This window comes from Onthophagus taurus, chromosome 6 (genome assembly GCF_036711975.1).
Source record: "Onthophagus taurus isolate NC chromosome 6, IU_Otau_3.0, whole genome shotgun sequence".
In the NCBI taxonomy this organism is placed as follows: Eukaryota; Metazoa; Arthropoda; class Insecta; order Coleoptera; family Scarabaeidae; genus Onthophagus; species Onthophagus taurus.
The window spans coordinates 5002569-5024408 of NC_091971.1; the positions used below are offsets into that span (position 1 = coordinate 5002569).

Here is a 21840-nt window from a genome sequence, read left to right on the forward strand (position 1 = left end):
AATTAACCTTCTGACCAGAGTATTTCCGACTATTCCCTTAAGTTTGGTTTTGCAAGAGTATAATTCTTAAATTTTGAAGTTTCTGGAAAACATCCCCAATAATGTTATTAATTTTTTTTGTCATTGTTATCGTACCTTTAGTTGTTTCCAATTAATTAGTGCCATTTTAACACACACCATTAACCTTTTTCTATTTCCTGGTAGCTTTGAAACAATTTCAAAAACGATCAAAATCATTTTTCTTCATCTTTTCATCCTCGTCAAGCTTTCTGAAGATATTTTTAATTGATTAGAACCATTTGGAATCACACCAATCAGCGTTATTCATAGTCTAAAGATTTTGAATTTCTTGGAAAAGATTTGAACATACCTTTAGCTGTTTCCAATTGATTTTGACGCAAACCAATAACTTAAAGAAAGTGAAAAAAGACATTTATTTCATTAAAAAATACACAACAACAATCAAATTAACCATAAAACCCAACAACTGTGTATTTTCATTTAGATCACTCGCAACGTTACATCCCATTTTATCGTTACATTCGCAAACAGTTATCGAAAAAAGTTGGGTTACTTCGTAATAACACTGTTGAGCGCTTTTGTGAAAAGCCGTACACTCTCTGATATACGTTATAGTTGGTGTATCGTTAACGAAGACGGCTGTAATAATGAAAAATTGTTAAAAAAGATTTGTTTGAAATAAAAACGGTTAATTTCTTTACTGTTTTGGATAATTTTTCGACACCACACGTCTTTACTTTTTACAGTATTATCCATTAATTCCACCGTGTCCGTATTTTCAAAAGATGGGCATGGTGTTAAGTAAGCAGCAGATGGTTTTTCCTCAGCACAACTTCCATTTAAATCCGATCTACATTGATAACAATCCATTGCTGTATTATCTTCAGAGGATCTCCCAGAAAGAGTCGAATTCATTGATTTCGTCGAATTACGAGATTTCACCGATTTAGATGATTTAGTCGTTTTGGTGGAATTAGTTTTACTAAAACTTCCTTTTAAATCAATTAAAACAATCATTAAAATTATTATCGTGGGATTAGGAATCATTTTTGACGTTTTTTGATTTTTTTAAACGTTTATTTTTGATAGATTCAGGTTAGGTGAATATTTTATAATGGTTAATAAGGAAATAAAGTATTAAATAAATTGGAAATTTTGCATCTCGACTAAATTGACTTTAAGGTCCCATTTCCTGATTATAAACTATCTTTGATATTCAATAAGTTTCAAGATTAATGTGCTTCGAGTCAGTACGTAAAATGGAAATGTAAATTTACTAGCAAAAATATATAATTATGTATATTTCATTGTAGATCCTTTCAAATTGAAATGTTAACCCGCTTGTGAAATATATTTAATCAACGGCACAATTTACTTTATCTATGATTAATGAGGGTATTTGAATAATTACTTGATTTGAATAATTATTCACTATTTCATCCGGTCCATTTATAATTGATCAATCGAGATCGCTTATTGTCTTCTCACGAAAACAATCGTTTATTATAACCCACAGGATGATTTGCAATTCATATTAAGCAATTCGTTTTGATTCAAAAGGTTTTGTATAAAATTAGATTAAAAAATATTTTTTTGAAATTATAATGTGGTGATTTCATACGAATTGAGTTGGGTTGCATAAACAACATTTAATATGAGGTTTTATGTTCGGATATGAAAAGGAAACAAAATACAAAATTATTTAAATTAATGATACGAAATACGTTATATTGCCAGTTTTATACGAAATAAGAAAAATGTAATATTAAACATTTTTATGTAGTTTAAAGTTTGGAAGGCTTTGTGAAACCTGATTAAGATGTTACATCATCAACACCAAGATCATGTGGAGTACTGTGAAACTGGAAAATGATTTTAAAGGTAAAAAAAGGACTTGGCATAAACGAGGAATACTAGAAAGAGACAGGTAATAGCAAATGGAGATTGAACAGAAAGACTGGAGAAACAAAAAAAGTTGGGGCAAAGAGGAAGGAAAATGAAAAAAGATTGTAAATGTAAAAAAAGGGCAGACATAGAAGTGGAAGGCTTTCAAGGGTCTCTTAATAAGAGAGGGAGACTAAACGGAAGCTAGAAAGAGATGATAGAAACTGGAAGAGTGAAACTAGACCAGTAATAGAATAAACAGATTGAGCAAAAACTGGAAAGTGGAGCAGCAGTTAAACAGTTTACAACAGTAGTTAGCTTAAAACTGTAGCCAACTTAAAAACTATTACATTCAACAACCTCTCTCAAATTAATGGTTCACATCTTTGTTTCCTAAGTCTTTAGCCAGCTTACTTAAATATAGAATTTCTGCACAACACATTGCAACTGCTACATATTCAGATTCGACTATTGATAATGTTATTTATTTGAGGACCACGATACCAATTTTTCTGTTCAAATCATGTCTTTTATTAAACGTCGTATTTTTGACATATTTTAGCACTCCCTTTGCTGCCTTCCATGTACTCATGGTTGGTTTAACCAAAAATCTTCCTAAAAAAGATGTTGCTAATGATATATCAGGTCTAGATATTGTTGTCAAATAATTCAAACATCCAATTAATACTCTATATGGAACGTTTACCATATTGTCGTTCTTGTTGACTTGATATCCAACTGCCATAGGAGCCTTACATAATTTACCATATTGAATTTCTTCATAATTTTATCTTATCGAACCTAGAAACATTTTTATTTCTCCCAAATATTTAGCATTAAATTCTTTAGTTAAGTTCTCGTAGATTGTTCTAAGGCTTTTTTCTTCTCCAGTGATAATGATATCATCGACGAACACTACATCCATACCGTTTCATTGGGCACGTTCAGCCGGTGTCAACTGTTGAGTTGCTATATTAGCAGTCGCGGCTGAAGAATACGCTAAGTAAGCGATGTTACGCAGCAGTTTAGTACATATATCAGCATAAGTAATCTGCGCTTAGTTTATCAGCGGTTGTGAAATTCTAAGTTAAGATTAACATTTTTTGTTTCTCCCCTTTAATTTTGAAAACTGACAAAACTGTATAAAAATGAATATTGTTAATGCAGAAACGCATCATCCACTATCTCTTGTAATAGCACAAAATTTTCAAAAATATTATTGTTGGCCATAGTTTTAGGTTATGCAGAACCGCTAATTCTCAATTGCTTAATCAGCCGATTTCGTTCCGCTGTATTAAAGCTTATACAACTATCTGACTGATTTAATTCAATTGTTGACACCTATTGAACGTACCCATTGTAATATACATACATCATATCCAGATCTTTTCAAATTGTTCTTTTGTGGGTACTTATTAAATGTATCGTCCCAACATTTCGGTGATTCTCGTAAACCATAAATTGCCTTATTTAATTTCCATGCATAATTCCTATCATTAATCTTGAATAAATTTCGGAATTCAGACAACCGTTTAGAAAGACACTTACAAGGGAAGTGTCACAACTGTGTCTCACCGATTTCGATGCAATTTGGTACAGTCATAGAATGGGCCAAAATAAGGTTCGTACATTTTTTTATACGTGCGGTAAAAGCCCCTGGGGCGAGTTATAGGGGTTGAAAGTTTGGAGAAAAAGTACGTTTTCACTTATATTTTAAAAATGAAAAGTGCTATCAAAATTTGGTAAATTGTAACTGATATTCATTTTAAAAGAGCTTTCTTTTGATGTATCACACATATACCAGAGGGTTAAGAAGGGCGAACTACCCCTATTTTTTTGGAATTATTTAAAAACCACCCTATCGATTTTGGCGGCATTAAGTATACTTCCAGCACGTTCAAAAATATTAGTTAAGGGTTTTTTCCCATTCGCTCTAGATCATCCCCAGCGAAGTTACGGGGGTTAACATGTAACCACTTTTCGTAAGAATGATGTGATAAAATTGTCAGGTATTTTGAAAATACTTTAACAAAACCGTAAATTAGTCGCACAATAAAATGTTTAATGTAAAATAAGGCATAATACACCATTTAGGGGTGGTTGGGGTTAACCACCCCCTTAAAAATTAATTCTATCCCGGGCATTACTTGTTGATTACGGCGAAATTTGGTACTGTGTTTGTTTTATATAGTTTATTAGTTTATTTTTATTCTACATAATGTTGCCAAAAATACACCTACCAAAAAAATTTTGGCACAATATTTGTTTTTTTAGTGCCGCTTGCTAAAGGTCATTTCTCAAAATAGTTTTTTCTAGTATAAAAGAACGTGTGCCCAGTGGGTAGATTTTAGTTTCAGAGCAACTGACAGAAGCAATGGTTACAATAAACCCAATAAACGTTTTAAATTTGCTAATGACAGTTTTTACTGTTATGAATATTCCCCAGACTCCTGTAAATGAAGCAGAAGTTAGTTTAAAAGAAAATATACAGCGTATTTTAATGGAAAGTATGGAAGACTACAATATGCAAATTGAAGACGAAACTGTATTAATTTTCGATTCATCCAATGGCATCAATGACGGTCAGCAAATTATTGAAGACCAGGATACAACTGACAGGTTTGTAGAAGATACTGATGCTCATTGTCCATTGAAGGATGACATCGACTACGAGTACAAATTAGAGGCGGTAAATTACTGGACAAGTGGGAAGAAAGGTTATTTGAAACTAGAAACCGTAAAAAACAAATACCGAAAAGTAACGTCAAAGACCCAATTGCACAGATGGTCTAAATATATTGAAGAAAGAGGGACATACAAAGAAAAATTAGCAGAAATTACCGAATTTGTAATTAATCAAGCGAGAGCCGCCGTAGATAATAAATTGCCACTACATGATATTGATATACGCAGATGGGCTATACAAGCTAGAAATGAAAAGAATTTATCTCCTCAACTGTTCAAAGCATCTCATAGCTGGGTGCAACGTTTTAAGAAAGCAAATCGGTTAGTAAGCCGAAAAATAACAAAATTTCTATCCCAAAAACAAATTGGAAATGTTGATCGAGTAAAAACTTTAGCAAAAGATTTCGTTAAAGAGGCAAAGCTACAAATCCAAATATATGGACCTGAAAACACCTACAATTCGGATCAGAGCGGTTTTAACTTGGAATTCCATTCGGGAAGAACATTAAGCGATTTAGGAGTTAAAACCGTAGAAAGTGTGGTCCAGTCGGTGTCATCTACAACGCACAGTTACACAATTCAACCCGTAATATCTGCTGATGGGAAACTTCTTTCTCCACTTTTTATTGTTTTAAAAGAACCCTCTGGCAGCTTTGGACCGAGGGTAGCAAATACAATGTTTAAAGCAGACAATATATACGTTTTGGCATCAAAATCTGGAAAGTTAACTTCAGAACACATGAAAAATTGGCTCCAAAATGTATATTTTCCAAATACTGGTTCTAAATCATTATTATTATTAGATTCTTGGAGTGGCCATTGTCCTGAAGTTATTAGTGAAATAACTCCATCAGGTACTAATTTTAAACATTTATCTATACCTGCAGGGACAACAGGTCAAATACAGCCCCTAGATGTATTTGGTTTCAGAATATGGAAAAATTTTATTAGAAGATTCTCTGATCAGATTATTCTTTACCAGTATGATGTCAATTTACATCAGAGGGATAACATATTAAAATTGCAATCGTTGACGCATAACCAGTTGGCTTCCCCTCGGTTTATAAATGTTTTTAAATACGCATGGTTTGCAAGTGGCTATATAGAGGAGAGACCAGACCATTTTGAAAATCCCGTGGAAGTTTGCTTTTCGAGTGAGAAGCCAACGTGTGATATCTGTGGGGATATAGCGGTCATAACATGTGCATGGTGTAAAAAATCCTTATGTTTAAAACATTTTTTCCACGACTTTCATTTTTGCCAACACTACGTAGAATAAAAATAAATTTAATATTGAAAATTAATATAATACATAAAAAACGTCAATTAGTAATGTAGAATAAACTTCTTTGGTATATTGAACTATTTTTTTTGTCAGTTGCTTTTTAACTCATAAATAAATAAAATATCTTATTTATCTAGTAGTTTTATATTTATTATTTAAAGAAAATGAGGGTAGTTTACCTCGTGGAACATCGATAGATAGATTTTTAAAAAACAATACCACAGTTACGATGGCAGTTTTCATCTTCGAGGTATAAACAAAAAACTACCCCTAATTTGTAACCCTTATAACCATTTTCAAAAATTTTTACTTCAAATATAAAACAAACACAGTACCCAATTTCGCCGTAATCGACAAATAACGCCCGGGATAGAATTAATTTTTAAGGGGGTGGATAACCCCAACAACCCCTATATGGTGTATTATGCCTTATTTTACACTAAACATTTTATTGTGCGACTAATTTACGGTTTTGTTTAAAGTATTTTCAAAATACCTGACAATTTTATCACATCATTCTTACGAAAAGTGCTTACATGTTAACCCCCGTAACTTCGCTGGGGTTGATCTAGGGCGAATGGGAAAAAACCCTTAACTAATATTTTTGAACGCACTAGAAGTATACTTAATGCCGCCAAAATCGATAGGGTGGTTTTTAAATAATTCCAAAAAAATAGGGGTAGTTCGCCCTTTTTAACCCTCTGCTATATGTGTGACACATCAAAAGAAAGCTCTTTTAAAATGAATATCAGTTACAATTTACCAAATTTTGATAGCACTTTTCGTTTTCAAAATATAAGTGAAAACGTACTTTTTCTCCAAACTTTCAACCCCTATAACTCGCCCCAGGGGCTTTTACCGCACGTATAAAAAAATGTGCGAACCTTATTTTGGCCCATTCTATGACTGTACCAAATTGCATCGAAATCGGTGAGACACAGTTGTGACACTTCCCTTGTTAGTAGTTTTTTATAGCATAACATGAAGGCTGGAAATAGTAGGCAGAGACTAAACGGGAATTAGAGACATAAAAAAGAGACGGAACTAGCAAAAGGAAGAAATTGGGCTGAGAAGAGAAAAACTAGAAAGTGGGTGGTAAAGAAGAGAGTCAATTGAGACTGGAAAGAGGAAAAATATTGGAAAGATTGAGATGTTTCTTCCAGTACAATATTCAATAATCTTAGGATACTATTTATTTAGGAAGGCGGGCTACAAGGTACAGAATTGGAACTGGTCCTTTACCTCCTATACATAGCAGATTTGTCTATAAACCAGTGTTAAACTTATGGCAATCAACTTTGAGGTTGTGCCAGTCAAAAAGAGTCTAAATATCGTGAAAATGATGATTTAAGTCTTTTCAGATAAAGTTAATCAACATAATTGTGTGGAATAGCTACAATTTTTGTGGGAAATCTGAACAACGAATCTGCAAAACATTTGCAAACTGGTGGAACAAAAAAATTGATTAATGGAGATGTTGCAGACTTTTACTCCAAATGAAGTACTACCGTAAAAGCTTCTAAAGGTTACTTTATCGTTTCATTCATTTTATCTGGTTTTTATAGACACTTGGTATACATAAAAAGGACACTGGTAGCAAAAGGAAGAAACTGTACAGAGTCTTAAAAGAGAAGAGTAAACTGGGCTGAGAAGAGAAAAAGCTGAAGGAGACTGCAAATACAAAAAAGGGAATAGGCATAGAAGAGAAAAACTAGAAAGTGGGTGGTAAAGAAGAAAGAGAGTCGATTGAGACTGGAAAGAGGAAAGATATTGGAAAGATTGAAATGCTTCTTCCAGTCCAATATTCAATACTCTTAGGATTCTATTTATCTAGGCAGGCTACTGTAAGGTTGTACCAGTCAAAAACAGTCTAAATATCATGGAAATCATGTTTTATCAAGCATTTTCATACAAAGTTAATCAACATAATCATGTGTAATAGCTACAATTTTTGTGTGGAATCTGAACAACGAATCTGCAAAACATTTGCAAACTTGTGGAACAAAAAAATTGATTGATGGAGATGTTGCAGACTTTTACTCCAAATGAAGTGCTACCGTAAAATCTTCTCAAGGTTATTCGATATTTCTTTATCGTTTCATTCATTTTATCTGGTTTTTGTGTGATATGAATCTTATTCGTTTGTAAAACGGTAGTAGTGGAAATGAAATATTCTTGCCGATACCCAGCACTTAAATTCTCCAAATGGTAATTTGATCTCCATTTTAAATAACCGTTAAATGCGCTGCCGGTAATAAATAACGCGAGATAAGAACTCTCCCGGTGGAGAGAGAATAATTTTCTCGCGCGGACAAAAATAATCGAATTACGGCCCGAAACGAGAGCAAAACGATCATCCTTGCTCCGCCAACAAGCGGCTTCAGTTCAGGACGGTAGCAGACAGCAGATTTTGCGCCATAAATTCAATCTTTAATAACATCCACGAAACCGATTCTCTTCTACTTCGCCACAACCCAACCGAAGAAAAACTTTTTATCTCATTCTCCTATCTTGTTTTTCAAGTTTACTTTATACCTTCAATAACCTTCAATTATACTTTGAACTATTTTTTAAAAATAATTTTATTTTAAATAAATTTTTTTTAAAGATACTTATTAAGAAAAATTTTTTTAAATTAAAACGAAATTTGTTATCCCATTTATATGAAGATTAATTAAAAATTGCGTTTCACTTTACTTTAAAAACACCTTTCGCAAACCCCTTTGCACTGCATCCCATTCCCGGGGGCCGTTTAAAGAAATTTATCGTCGATAAATCATATCGAATAACGAAGTAAAAATTCTAATTTGCAATTTTAATGAGAGCAACCCGAACTTACTTGGAGCGGCGTGCGATCCAGAACTTCGTTCGGAAAGGATATTTCGAGACGAAATGAGACCGGGATCCAATCATTCTGTCAGTGGACTCCTCCCAGTACGCCCCTGATCAAATTAAATTACTTGCCTCCGATAATTACCCTATCAAGTATGCTGATTTTCATTTCTTGCTCACCTTATCTGGTTATGTTACTACTTATCACTGCAGTAAATGCGTTTTTGAATTATTCCGCTAAATTAACGACATTTTAACTTAACATAATAATAATTTTGTATAGATTTTTATGAGTTTTATTAAAATTTTTAATTAATTTTCCTCTTCTTCTTACTTAACCCCGAAATTCCCGCTTCTTCTCGAAATAAGTTACTATCAGTGTAACCAGCAATAATAATCGGTATTGTTAAAGGATGAGTGTACATTGGAAGAGAAAATATCTGTTCCTCCAAGAAATTCAAAGTCATCTTTACCACATTTTCTTCGTAAACACTTCCGGAGAATAAAGCTTTAATTAATTGGTGATGGATCTTTTTAAACTATAATTAAAAAAATTAATTTTTTATAACTTAAACCTTAATTAAAAGCAAGAACAAACCTTTTTTTCATTATTCATTTTGTAGATATGAATAATATCATCGATTAAACATTTTTTATACTTATCAGGCTAAAAATGTTGCTTTAAAAATTTATAATTCAAAAGAAATAAAATTTTTACCGGTCTAGATATCAACATTCTCGTCAGATTGTCCCATAAATGTGGAAACATGTAGTTGTAAATCGCCGAAAATTCATCTCCATTAAAGTAAGCCAAAAAATTGTTTATTTCGCCCACTTTATAGCGCGTCACTAACTTTTTAAACAAAACGTTGTGTTTTCCCCAAACGTTTAAGAAATTTAAAACTGAAATCGGCTAAAAAAATAAATTATATTGAGTAATTTTCGAAATTATTCGATTAAAAACGGATACCTCCTTTGATAAACAAGATATTTCATCAATAATACCATATGAATTAATGTGTAGGCGACAATAACCTGTACCATCGAGGTTATGTGGACATCCAGTTGATATTAGTTCACCCTATATATAAGAATTTGTTATATTATGTAAATCATAAAATGAATAAATAAGAAATTATTTGCGATTAAAAATGGTTACATAATTTAAACTATGTAGGACTTTATGTGTCTATAAAATAATATGTACGAATATAGCCATCCTTCATGACTTCTGTTTCTTTATATTCCCTACTTTAGATTGGTGTTTGTGGCTGGCCGAAAGTATTGTCGCTGATATAAAGTAACCCTTAAAAGTCATCTTAAAAAAGTGGACGGCCGAAGACAGCTAGCAACGACGAAACTACATTAAAGCTTTTGGTTGTTCAAGAACAACCGCAGAATCTTTAAAAACTATAAGCCGAGCTACAAAAAGTAGTGCCAAGTTGTCAAATTTTAAAACTGGAAAAGTTTCACCCATATAAGGTACTTCTTGTTTCCATGTTTTATTAGCTTTAGCTTATTCACGAACTTGGGGATGCCGATTATGACAGAAAAGTGCAGTTTTGCCAAGAAATGATTGGAGGAAAATTAACAATTACCATCTAACATCCTTTTCTCCGACGAGGCAACTTTCATGTTAAACGGCACAGTAAATAGTCACAACAGTCGATATTGGAGTGACATCCATCCATATTATATTCAAGAAGGCCAATATCCAAAAAAAGATAAATGTTTGGACTTGTATTCTTTGTGGTCAAATTATTGGACCTTTTTTTGTAAACACAACGTTAAATGCAGAGATATTTAAATCTACTTGAAAATGTAGTGCCTGCGGTTCAAGTTTTATTCCCAGGGGATAATGGTGGAATTGATCATGACATCATATTCCAGAAAGATGGAGCTCATCTGCATTCTTGGGAAATGGATTGGCAGACGAGGACCAATTTTAAGGCCAGCTAGATTTATCATCTTTAAACTTTTTCTTGTGGGTTTCTTGAAAGACAGAGTGTACGAGAATCGACCTAAAAATCTTAATCAGTTAGGTAAGAGAATAACAACTGTAATACAGCTTTAGAGGTCGTCTTCAAAATTGTTTGGATGTAAATGGTGTCCAATTTGAACATTTGTTGTAATTTCCCTATCTCGGCTTTATATGCATCTCATTTAAAATAACAATATAGGTTGCCATAGCAACGATACAAGAAACAATACAAACAAGCAAATATCGCAAAAAATGCGCCATAATTAATAAAGAAACTTTTATTTGAAACTACTTTCTTTAAAACCACAACTGGCAAAGTTATTGGCTATATTTCAAACATTTGACACACCCTGCAAAACGCAAACTCGTAATTACAATGCAATACGTAATATCACAAATTAATGCCTGGACGTCATCATTATTGCAGTAATCTTACCGCCCCCAAGCAGAGTGTAGGTACGGTGAGAAATCAAAGAGCAAAATGTTACAAATTAAAAAAAGCCCTCTTCATAATAAAATATGAAATAAACTACCAATCAATTTCAGTCTTCCATCTCTCTCTCAATTTTGACTAACTTCAACTGTCAAAAAAATGATTTGTTAAGTAGTTGATCAAAAACTGCTTAGCTCATTAGTATGGTAAGGGTAGCTGTGTCTAACTTTAAAAAGCATAGATTTCTCGAAATCTGCCCGACCAAATCTTTCAGGGGAGGTTCAACAAAGTCATTGTAGATTCAGCTGATGATGGCCTACTAGCCGAAACCAGTACTGATTACATTAAATTTTATAGCGAGAAAGAAGTTATTTTATTTAAATACCTAAATTTTATATTTATTTACTTTTATAACTCGCAACATGGATTACCAAAGATTTCCTAAATCAGTTTTTGACACTCAGGGAATTGTTTGAAACAATTGGTTACCATAGTTACTCATGGCAACTGCTATTTTTATCATGTCAAGTAAATTTGAAGAAGTTAATCTTTAAAGTAATTTTTCTCGACAATTTTCTTATGTAACCAATATTAATATTGAGTGTACTAGATTCAGAAAAAGATCCTCTTTCATATTCCGTAAAAAAATTGGAGGATTGCCGTTTGAAAAAAATATGGTGGAAAAAAATTTAAATCTTTAGACCCTTTTCAGGGATTTTTCCATAAACCGTTTATAATGATTTTATCGCCTATATCCGTTACTTTAAGGACACACTGTATAATAAGTCCTCCTCCTTGCCACACAGTTAGTGTTACATGGCCACATAGTGCTAGTTCTAGTTTTACACTAGCACTATCAGTAGAACTAACACAATACCTAGAACTAGAATCATTCGGGTTTAGCCGTTTTGAGAGACGTGCGGCTAAATCCGTATGTTTCTAGTTCTAGATAGAGTGTTAGTTCTAGTTTTACACTAGCACTATCTCTAGAACTAACACAATACCTGTTTCCGGTATGTAGTTTGTAAATGTTGTTATATTTCAAAAATTAATCGATTTCATTGATTTCATTTTATGTTTTTAACAATTGTTTAATGTAAATTAAATATTTTTACTTTAGCAAAATGTGTTTTATTAAAAATAACGTAATTCTTATTAATACGGACCTGATGTCATAAAATTTATGAAATCAGGTGCGCCAGCCCAAAGGTTAAGGTTGACTAATTTCGTGTTAAATTATTCCAAAATCATGCTAAAACCCTTCAAGATTGAATAGTTTTTATTCAGATTGTATCAGATCAAATAATGTCAAAAACTTTTCAAATTGAACGGTTTTGTATTAAAATCATATTATTCCCAGGGCCTCGGCGTTTTGAGGATAAACGAAGTTTATCCTCAAAACAAACGTCACAAACCAGACGTCTCCCTCCGCCCTATCGTCAGCGCCATCAACTCCCCAACATACCAGCTGGCTAAACATCTTGCAAAGATTCTGTCCCCCTTTACAGGTAACACGGAATCGTATGTCAGGGATTCTACACATTTTGTGGAATCGGTAAAAGGTGTAAAGCTGGATGCTGGGGATATGTTGGTAAGTTTCGATGTGGAATCCCTTTTTACTAGGGTACCAGTTGCTGTAGAGGGTCTTCGCCGAAAACTCATTCCGGAGGGTTTACCAGGATACGTGCCAGATCTGGTGGAGTATTGCTTATCGTCGACGTATTTCAGCTGGAAAGGAGAATTTTACGAGCAGTTCGAAGGGGCAGCCATGGGATCTCCACTATCGCCAGTTATAGCTAATTTCTACATGGAATTATTCGAAGAGGACGCTTTGAAGAAGAGCTAGTGGAAACCAAACCTATGGCTCCGATATGTGGATGACACGTTTGTGATATGGCAACATGGTCAAAAACGGCTCCAAGAGTTCTTGGATCACTTAAACTCTCAACACCCTATGATTAAGTTCACCATGGAAACAGAAACTGCCAAAAAACTACCTTTCCTAGATGTGTTGGTCACCAGGACGACAAATGGAGATATAGAACTTGGTGTATACCGAAAGAAGACCCATACCAACAGGTATTTACAGGCATGTTCACATCATCATCCCCAACAGAAGAGGTCCGTGATCCGTACATTATTTCAGCGAGCAGCTTGAAGAAGGAGCAACACTTTCTACGAGGCGTGCTGCAGAAGAATGGATACACTTCGAGGGACATCAACCAGGCCATCAAGCAGCGAAAGCAGAAAGAGGACACGGTAAGTACAAAACCACTTGGATTTATCTGTCTTCCCTATGTTTCAGGTGTAACGGAACGAATTGCTAGGCACCTCTAGAAGAACGACATCGTAGTGCGGTACGGCACGGTCAGCAAAATTCGGAACACACTCCCGATAGCCAAGGACAAACTAACTCCATTAAAAGGAGCGGGAGTCTATCGACTATCGTGTAGTTGTGGGAAGGTTTATGTTGGCCAAACTGGACGCAACGTCGAGAGGGATGTAAGGCTGAAGAAGATCCAGCAGTCGGCGGTTGCGGAACATTGCCATGCAGAGGGGCAACGAATAGACTTCGAACAAACAAAGGTGCTGGCTAGGGACAACAGATACTACCAAAGACTGACAAGAGAAGCCATAGAGATTCACCGACATAAAAATAACGTCAACAGAGAGGATGGCTGGGAGCTTAGCAGAACATGGAAGATGGTGGTGAACACGAAGACCTCTTCCCGCCTCACACCGGACGCGACGCAATTAGTTATTAATTAGTTTGTAATTAGCGTTAACTGATTATTAATTAGTTTTTCCGACTTATATATAGTTACCGATTTTTTGATCTCGTCACTTCGAACCAGTTTCTGAAGAAGGTTGCAACATGGCATCCGAAACGTCAAACCTTTTATTAAAAGACGCACGGCAAAACCCGAAAGTTTCTAGTTTTAGTTCTAATCTTAGTTTAATTCACACCGGCCGTGAAAGCCTTCGTACTTATAAACGAAGTTTATTACACATACTGAATCAATGTTTTGTCAAGAACCATGGCATTTCTGGACATGAAAACATTTTTAGAAATTTGACCAATATTCTGCCTTGTTCGAAAAAGTTACTCAGAATTGGGGTTGATATAGAAATTGTCGCAGCTATCATTACATAGCTCATGAAGTTCTTAATGTAATCATTTTTAATAACACATTTTTTTCTTACCTGATTATAAATACCGCAATGAGATAAATACCCAGGATTTCTAACACATAAATAATTAACTCCACCTGGTAAAATGCAATTAACATAAACGGGCTCAACATATTCGGGTACATAATAATCGTGTTTTTCCGAATCACACCGATAAATTTTAAAAGGATCATTCAATTTCCCAGTAACAAGATAATCAGCTATCATATTAGCTAAAACCCGGCCAATTTCGCCTTGGTTATAAAATTTATGACAGTTAGTTTCTGCATGATATCTTTTATGATATTTAGTACACGTTCCAGCAGCGAAAATAAAAGGATCATTCGTTTGAAAATTAGGAGTTATCACTAAAGCCCCATCAAAAACTAATCCGGCGTTTTGAAACGCTTGCAAAGATGTTTGGCAAATGTATTTCTTTTCGTATACGAAAAGCGCAAGACAGTCCAAAGTGATTCTTCTAGTACCGTTGCTACATTCAAAAGTAACCGATTTTATTCGATCCAATTCATCGTAATCCCAAGTGTATAAATAACCACGGTACATACGCACTCCGCGTTGTTTTAATCCGGCGAGAACGGCTTCTTCGATGGCGTGATCCTTAAAAATTGGAATTCGTCCAGATTGGTGGTACTCATGAGCAGGAACGTGATCGACAAAAACTAAATAATTTTCAGGTAAACCCATATAAAGCAACGTTGAAATGCAACAAAACGCATTTAAAGAATGTCCATAAACGATAACGTTGCTTTGATTTCGCGACCAAGCTTTTTGTAAACGTTCCAAACATAACGACGCATCAACCTCTGTATTTATAATGAAAACGTTTTCGGGATATTCAATTCGCTTCTTTCTTGCCTCCAAAACTCGTTTTGGAATTTGAAATTGTACCCCGCAAGTTAAAATTAAAATATCGTAACAAATTTTATTATTTGAAACGGTTATCGTTTTCTCAGCCCGATTTATCCCGGTCATAATACCTTCAACGATATCGACATAAGCGCTTAATCCGTGCATATCTAACGTCCATTTATTAATATTACTCGATATTGGAATAAACCTGGTTAAGGTGTGGCTGCGATTAACTCCGTGAGCGGAAACGACAGTTATATTATTGTAAATTAATTGTTTTCCGGTATTACTTTTTATTAAAAGTGCGATTATAAATGATAATCCAACATCGCTAGCTCCCACAACAACAATTCGCGTGTTGATTTCAAATTTTGGTCGGCCACACAACGAAGGTGTTGAAATGAATAAGGTTGCAACGGGTCTGCATTCTTTTAAAGATGCGGGGATTTCGTAATAAGACTCTTTGTTTACTTTTAATTCGCCGATTTGAATCGGTAGAACTAATGTCATTTCAGCAATTATACACGGAACAAATTTCGGTTGAGGATCTAAAGTATAAAATAATTTGGAGTATTCGCTTAATCGATGAAGTTCTTGTAAAAAGAATAAGGCCGTTTTCTCGAATATTGGTAAAATAGTAAAATACAAAATATGACCGTAATCCATACTTCCCAATTGCATATCTGCTAAAGATTCTTTGCAATAAAAATGTGTACGAATGTATTCAATATCGTATTCTTGATTTAAAATGGAAAATCCTATAATTCTCGAATTACAAAGAAATACGTAAGTTCTTAACGACGTATGTTGGGCATGTATCGATTTTGAAAATAAATCGGCTAACTTTGCTGATTTATGAGAACCCATCAATTCGTAAATAAAACACGAATCCGCAGAATAAGCTTCTCTAGCTGAAAATCGTCCCATCACTGAAAGTTTATGACTAACGTATAGTTCGTCGGGCATTGTTACATCTCTTCTTGTGTGGGCGCGTATAAATTTTTTTAAAATCGGTGGGGTCGGTTCGTTACAAGGTAAACTAAGTAAACAATAATCGAAATCTGGAAAACATTCGTAAGAAGCCAAAAATAATAAAGTTACTGCAAAGGCGTGTGTTTTTGCGACGGCGATAATTTCGATGGAATAGGCGTTTGGATCTCCGTCTACTAGTTTCAAATGGGTGCTTGATTTTAATTTGGATAATTCATTATATTTTCCTAAAAATTTCAAAATTAAAAAACAAAATTATTAGAATGTATTAAAATAATATGTAAAATGAATGAAAAAAAAATTAGACTTTGAGAATCGATATCTTTTTTTATTTGTATTTTTGTAATCCAACCCAACGATTATTATTATTACATCTCCTTAAAGAGAAAATTTTGAGATTTCATTTAATATAAATATCATTTCTCTGTGTCCATAAACACAGCTTCCAGAAATTTTTGAATTAGCATCTTTTTTGACATTTTGAGGTTATACGAAAATGTAAGTATTATTTCAACATTTTTTTTCTCAATATTTTTCCAATCCAACCCAACGAGTGTTATATATCGTTTTAAAGAGAAAGCTTTGAGCTTTAATTTAAAATAAGTTTCATTCCTTACTTTTTATAAACACAGTTTCCAGGAATTTTTAAATTATCGTCTTTTTTTGACATTTTTAGGTTATTTGAAAATGTAAGTTTTATTTCAACTTTTTTTTTCTCCACATTTTTGTGATACAACCCAACTATTATTATACATCCTTTTAAAGAGAAAGCCTTGAGGTTTAATTTAAAATAAGTCTCATTCCTTAATTTCAATAAATACAGCTTTCAGGAATTTTTAAATTAGCACCTTTTTTTTCACTTTTAGGTTATACGAAAATGTAAGCTTTGTTTAAACTTTTTTGTTCTTAATATTTTTCCAATCCAACCCAACAATTATTATACATCGTTTTAAAGAGAAAGCTTTGAGCTTTAATTTAAAATAAGGCTCATTCCTTACTTTCCATAAACAAAGCTTCCAGGAATTTTTAAATTATCGTCTTTTTTTGACATTTTTAGGTTATTCGAAAATGTAAGTTTTATTTCAACATTTTTTTTCTCCACATTTTTATGATCCAACCCAACAATTATTATACATCATTTTAAAGAGAAAGCTTTGAGCTTTAATTTAAAATAAGTCTCATTCCTTAATTTCTATAAACACAGCTTCCAGGAATTTTTAAAGTAGCGTCTTTTTTTGACATTTTTAGGTTATACGAAAATGTAAGTATTATTTCAACATTTCTTTTTTCAATATTTTCCCAATCCAACCTAACGATTATTATGTATCGTTTTAAAGAGAAAGCTTTAAGCTTTAATTTAAAATAAGTCTCATTCCTTAATTTCAATAAATGCGGCTTCCATGAATTTTTAAATTAGCATCTTTTTTGACATTTTTAGGTTATTCGAAAATGTATGTATTATTTCAACATTTCTTTTTTCAATATTTTCCCAATTCAACCTAACGATTATTATGTATCGTTTTAAAGAGAAAGCTTTGAGCTTTAATTTAAAATAAGTCTCATTCCTTACTTTTTATAAACACAGTTTCCAGGAATTTTTAAATTAGCGTCTTTTTTTTGACATTTTCAGGTTATACGAAAATGTAAGTATTATTTCAACATTTTTTTTCTCCACATTTTTATGATCCAACCTAACCATTATTATACATCATTTTAAAGAGAAAGCTTTGAGCTTTAATTTAAAATAAGTCTGATTCCTTAATTTCAATAAATACGGCTTCTATGAATGTTTAAATTAGCATCTTTTTTGACATTTTTAGGTTATACGAAAATGTAAGTATTATTTCAACATTTCTTTTTTCAATATTTTCCCAATCCAACCTAACGATTATTATATATCGGTTTAAAGAGAAAGCTTTGAGCTTTAATTTAAAATAAGTCTCATTCCTTACATTCTATAAACACAGCTTCTAGGAATTTTTAAATTAGCATCTTTTTTGACATTTTTAGGTTATACGAAAATGTAAGTATTATTTCAATTTTTTTTTTCTCCACATTTTCATGATCCAACCTAACCATTATTATACATCATTTTAAAGAGAAAGCATTGAGCTTTAATTTAAAATAAGTCTAATTTCTTAATTTCAATAAATACGGGTTCCAGGAATTTTTAAATTAGCACCTTTTTTTTCACATTTAGGTTATACGAAAATGTAAGCTTTGTTTAAACTTTTTTGTTCTTAATATTTTTCCAATCTAACCCAACAATTATTATACATCGTTTTAAAGAGAAAGCTTTGAGCTTTAATTTAAAATAAGTCTCATTCCTTAATTTCAATAAATACGGCTTCCAAGACTTTTTAAATTAGCATCTTTTTTGACATTTTTATGTTATTCGAAAATGTAAGTTTTATTTCAACATTTTTTTTCTCCACATTTTTATGATCCAACCTAACCATTATTATATATCATTTTAAAGAGAAAGCTTTGAGCTTTAATTTAAAATAAGTCTCATTCCTTAATTTCAATAAATACGGCTTTCAGGACTTTTTAAATTAGCATCTTTTTTGACATTTTTATGTTATTCGAAAATGTAAGTTTTATTTCAACATTTTTTTTCTCCACATTTTTATGATCCAACCCAACCATTATTATACATCATTTTAAAGAGAAAGCTTTGAGCTTTAATTTAAAATAAGTCTCATTCCTTAATTTCAATAAATACGGCTTTCAGGAATTTTTAAATTAGCATCTTTTTTGACTCCTTGATGAATCCTTATAGAAATCGATTCGCAAAGTCAAAAAAATTCATTAATAATTTAAGAATTACCTTAAATATCTTTAAAACTATATTAATTTATTTACCTGAAGCAATTCTTCGTGCTTCCAATAATTTTTGAATTTCTTTACTTGTGTACGATAAAACAACACAACTCATATTAAGCTCTAGATGACCAATAAGCAAGGAATCTTCTGATTTTTCATCGATAACCGCGTCTAGATCTACAAGACTATCAACCGATTGTTGATCAATATCAAGATCAATGTCAAAATCAGCGTCGCTAAGGATAAGTGAAATATTATCTTCGCTTTCATCATGTTTTACGTGTTTAGATACTGCTCCTGATAATAATCCACTGGGGATTGTGCGTATTGTAAAGTCTGATAAGCTTCTTACTTTAGACAAAGCAGAATCTCTATAAAACAAAAGTTAAATTTAAAATGAATGTTGTTTGATTAATGTTTATTACTTACATTTTGTGGACGTCGCTAACAAGCGCTGCATCAGAACTAACTTTTTTCAAACCAGATAACATTTCTAAATGAAATCCCAAGTTTAACATGGAGTAATTAACATTACTATTAACAATCATAACAGCAACAATGGCCTTGTTATATTCGGCGACGATAATTTCTCTTGTATTATTACCGCTGCTTAAAATTCCGGCGATATAATGTTTTCCGTACAATTCTTTTAATCTAGGACAAGTTTTGTGTAGTAAAGCAACGATGTCATCGTTATCGCCTTCAACAGCTTTTCTCGTTGTATAAGAAGAAACAAAATTTGTTCTTCTAAGTAATAAAAGTCTTTGGGTTCGTCGCGGCCTATCCATTAATGGACAAGATATCATCGTTCCAAATTCAGCTATCCATTCGAATTGAGCTAAAAACGGTGGAATAACCATAACCATGAATTTAACATGTACGTATTTTTTAAAAACGTATTTTATAAACGCATCGGTTATATCGCGTCTCATATCAATTTTAAACAGAAATAAATGTATCCACAAAGTATTTTCCGGTGATAAAAAAGTAACCTCGTAATTTCGTTTTAACCAGGTTTCCCAAGAAGAAGTTGGAATACTCGGAATGTTTGGATAATTATTCAACATCATTGTCGCTACAACTGTATTATTACATTCCAATAAAATAGAAATGTACGATTTTGACCATAATTGTTCGATATCAAAGTTACCATATAACATTTTAGCTTGAGCCATTCCGAAAAATCCAGCAAGAAGTTTTACGTTTTGTATATCCACATAATCCATGGGTCTTATTTTATGGGTTCCAATTCGTTTGTCGGCGTTCTTAGGCGGTGGATTTACAAAATAAGATCCACTGCGAGATCGTTGCACTTCTTGGTACATAGTGGGTGATATAGAAAATTTTTCCGTTAAAATCCAGTCAAGAAAAATTAATTAAATTGTCCCCTTACACAAAAAAAAAAACTTGGGATGGTTAATTCACATTGGATGGTCCAAAAAAATTTGTAATACAAAAAAAAACCAACCCTTAAACATAAAAAAAGGGGAATTAATTATATCACGTCATGCATAAAACTGCATGACAACATTTATAATTAAAAGATGACGTTTTTAATTAATTGTTTTTGACAAAATCAAAAAATAAATGTTAACCAGGATTTTTTTTATTAAATAAATTGACTAAATATACAGGGTGGCAGATAAAAAACGCCCAAAGCTGTAATTCTGTCATTTACATTCCGATTTTCATGAGCGAGGTATCAATTGAAATGGTACAATGGCTACAAATAAATTTTTCCCAAGGCCATCTTCAATTTTAAGCGATTATTAGCTTTTGTTTTTCAAATTGCTCTATATATTTTTCTTCACGTCATTGCATAGGGACTATTTTTCAGAATACATTAATGTACAATACATCCATTTTGAATGTAATTTTAGCAGAGAAAAGACACATGTATATACAGCAAGCTGTAACTCTGTCATTTACCTTCCTTACTAACTTCATGCTACAAATAAACTTTTTCCAACGCCATCTTCAATTTCAAGCGATTATCAACTTTTGATTTTCAAATTGCTAAGTGTGTTTTTCTTCACGTTATTGGATAGAAATTTTTTTTCTGGACCTATTACTGTACAATACATTAACGTTAATTATAATTTTAGCAGAGAAAAACAATTAAAACATTTTCCGAACATTGTCTTAGTCACTTCAGTACTGTAGTGTGCCATGGAAAAAAATAATCAACCAATTTGTTATTGGTTGCCATGGTTACGCACGGCTACTACTATTTTTTATATCAAAGAATGGGAAATAATGAAACTTTAAATTAATTTTTCTCGAAAAGTTTCTTATGTAACCGATATTAATATTTATTGTACAGGGTGGGCAAATTTGGGTGTTATTATAGGCTATCTCCGAAACTATAAGATATACGAAAAAAGTAGATCATTGGAAAGCTAAAAATATGCTCTTTTCAATAACACCATACTCTACTATAGTTTGTATTTAAAAAAATACAACTTTGTGTTGTATCTCAAAAATTATCAAATATTTTTAAAATTTTTCAACGTCAATATATTCTACTTAAAAAACTGTCTTAAGAACGTATCAACCCAATTTCTCTAATTTCAAAAATAAACGAAATATGAGCATTTTTAGAAATCACGAAAATTTGACTTTTTGACTATAACTTAAAAATAAAAGAAGATAGAAGTTTGGTGTTTGCGGGATTTGGTTAGTCTCGAAAAAAGAAACCGGGATATGGCACCTACTTTTTCGTATCTCTTATAGTTTCTGAGATAGCGTATAATAACACCCAAATTTGCCCACCCTGTACAATACATTAACATTAATTATAATTTTAGCAGAGAAAAACAATTAAAACATTTTATAACATTATCTTAGTCAGTAATACTGTAG

At 32.5% G+C, this 21840-nt stretch overlaps 1 protein-coding gene across 5 annotated transcripts; it reads right to left on the bottom strand.

Annotated features, from left to right (window-relative positions):
• Nucleotides 1–422: 422 nt before the first annotated feature.
• On the bottom strand, nucleotides 423–21638 carry LOC111420652 (cilia- and flagella-associated protein 61-like). 5 transcript variants are annotated; one of them, XM_071196612.1, is made up of 10 exons: nucleotides 20129–21638; nucleotides 19408–20059; nucleotides 19018–19349; nucleotides 14326–16379; nucleotides 9678–9788; nucleotides 9426–9620; nucleotides 9306–9374; nucleotides 8715–9246; nucleotides 723–2520; nucleotides 423–660 (listed from the first exon to the last, which is right to left on the bottom strand). In XM_071196612.1, exons 1-8 carry the CDS (start codon nucleotides 20301–20303, stop codon nucleotides 9016–9018), a joined length of 3819 nt encoding a protein of 1272 aa, XP_071052713.1. In that variant the 5' UTR covers nucleotides 20304–21638; the 3' UTR covers nucleotides 423–660; nucleotides 723–2520; nucleotides 8715–9015. The 5 variants fall into 5 exon arrangements, with proteins under 5 accessions (XP_071052713.1, XP_071052712.1, XP_071052711.1 ...); XM_071196611.1 differs by having other exon boundaries at nucleotides 8715–8817; nucleotides 8888–9246; nucleotides 19408–21638; XM_071196610.1 differs by having other exon boundaries at nucleotides 723–1009; nucleotides 19408–21638.
• Between the last annotated feature and the right edge of the window lie 202 nt (nucleotides 21639–21840).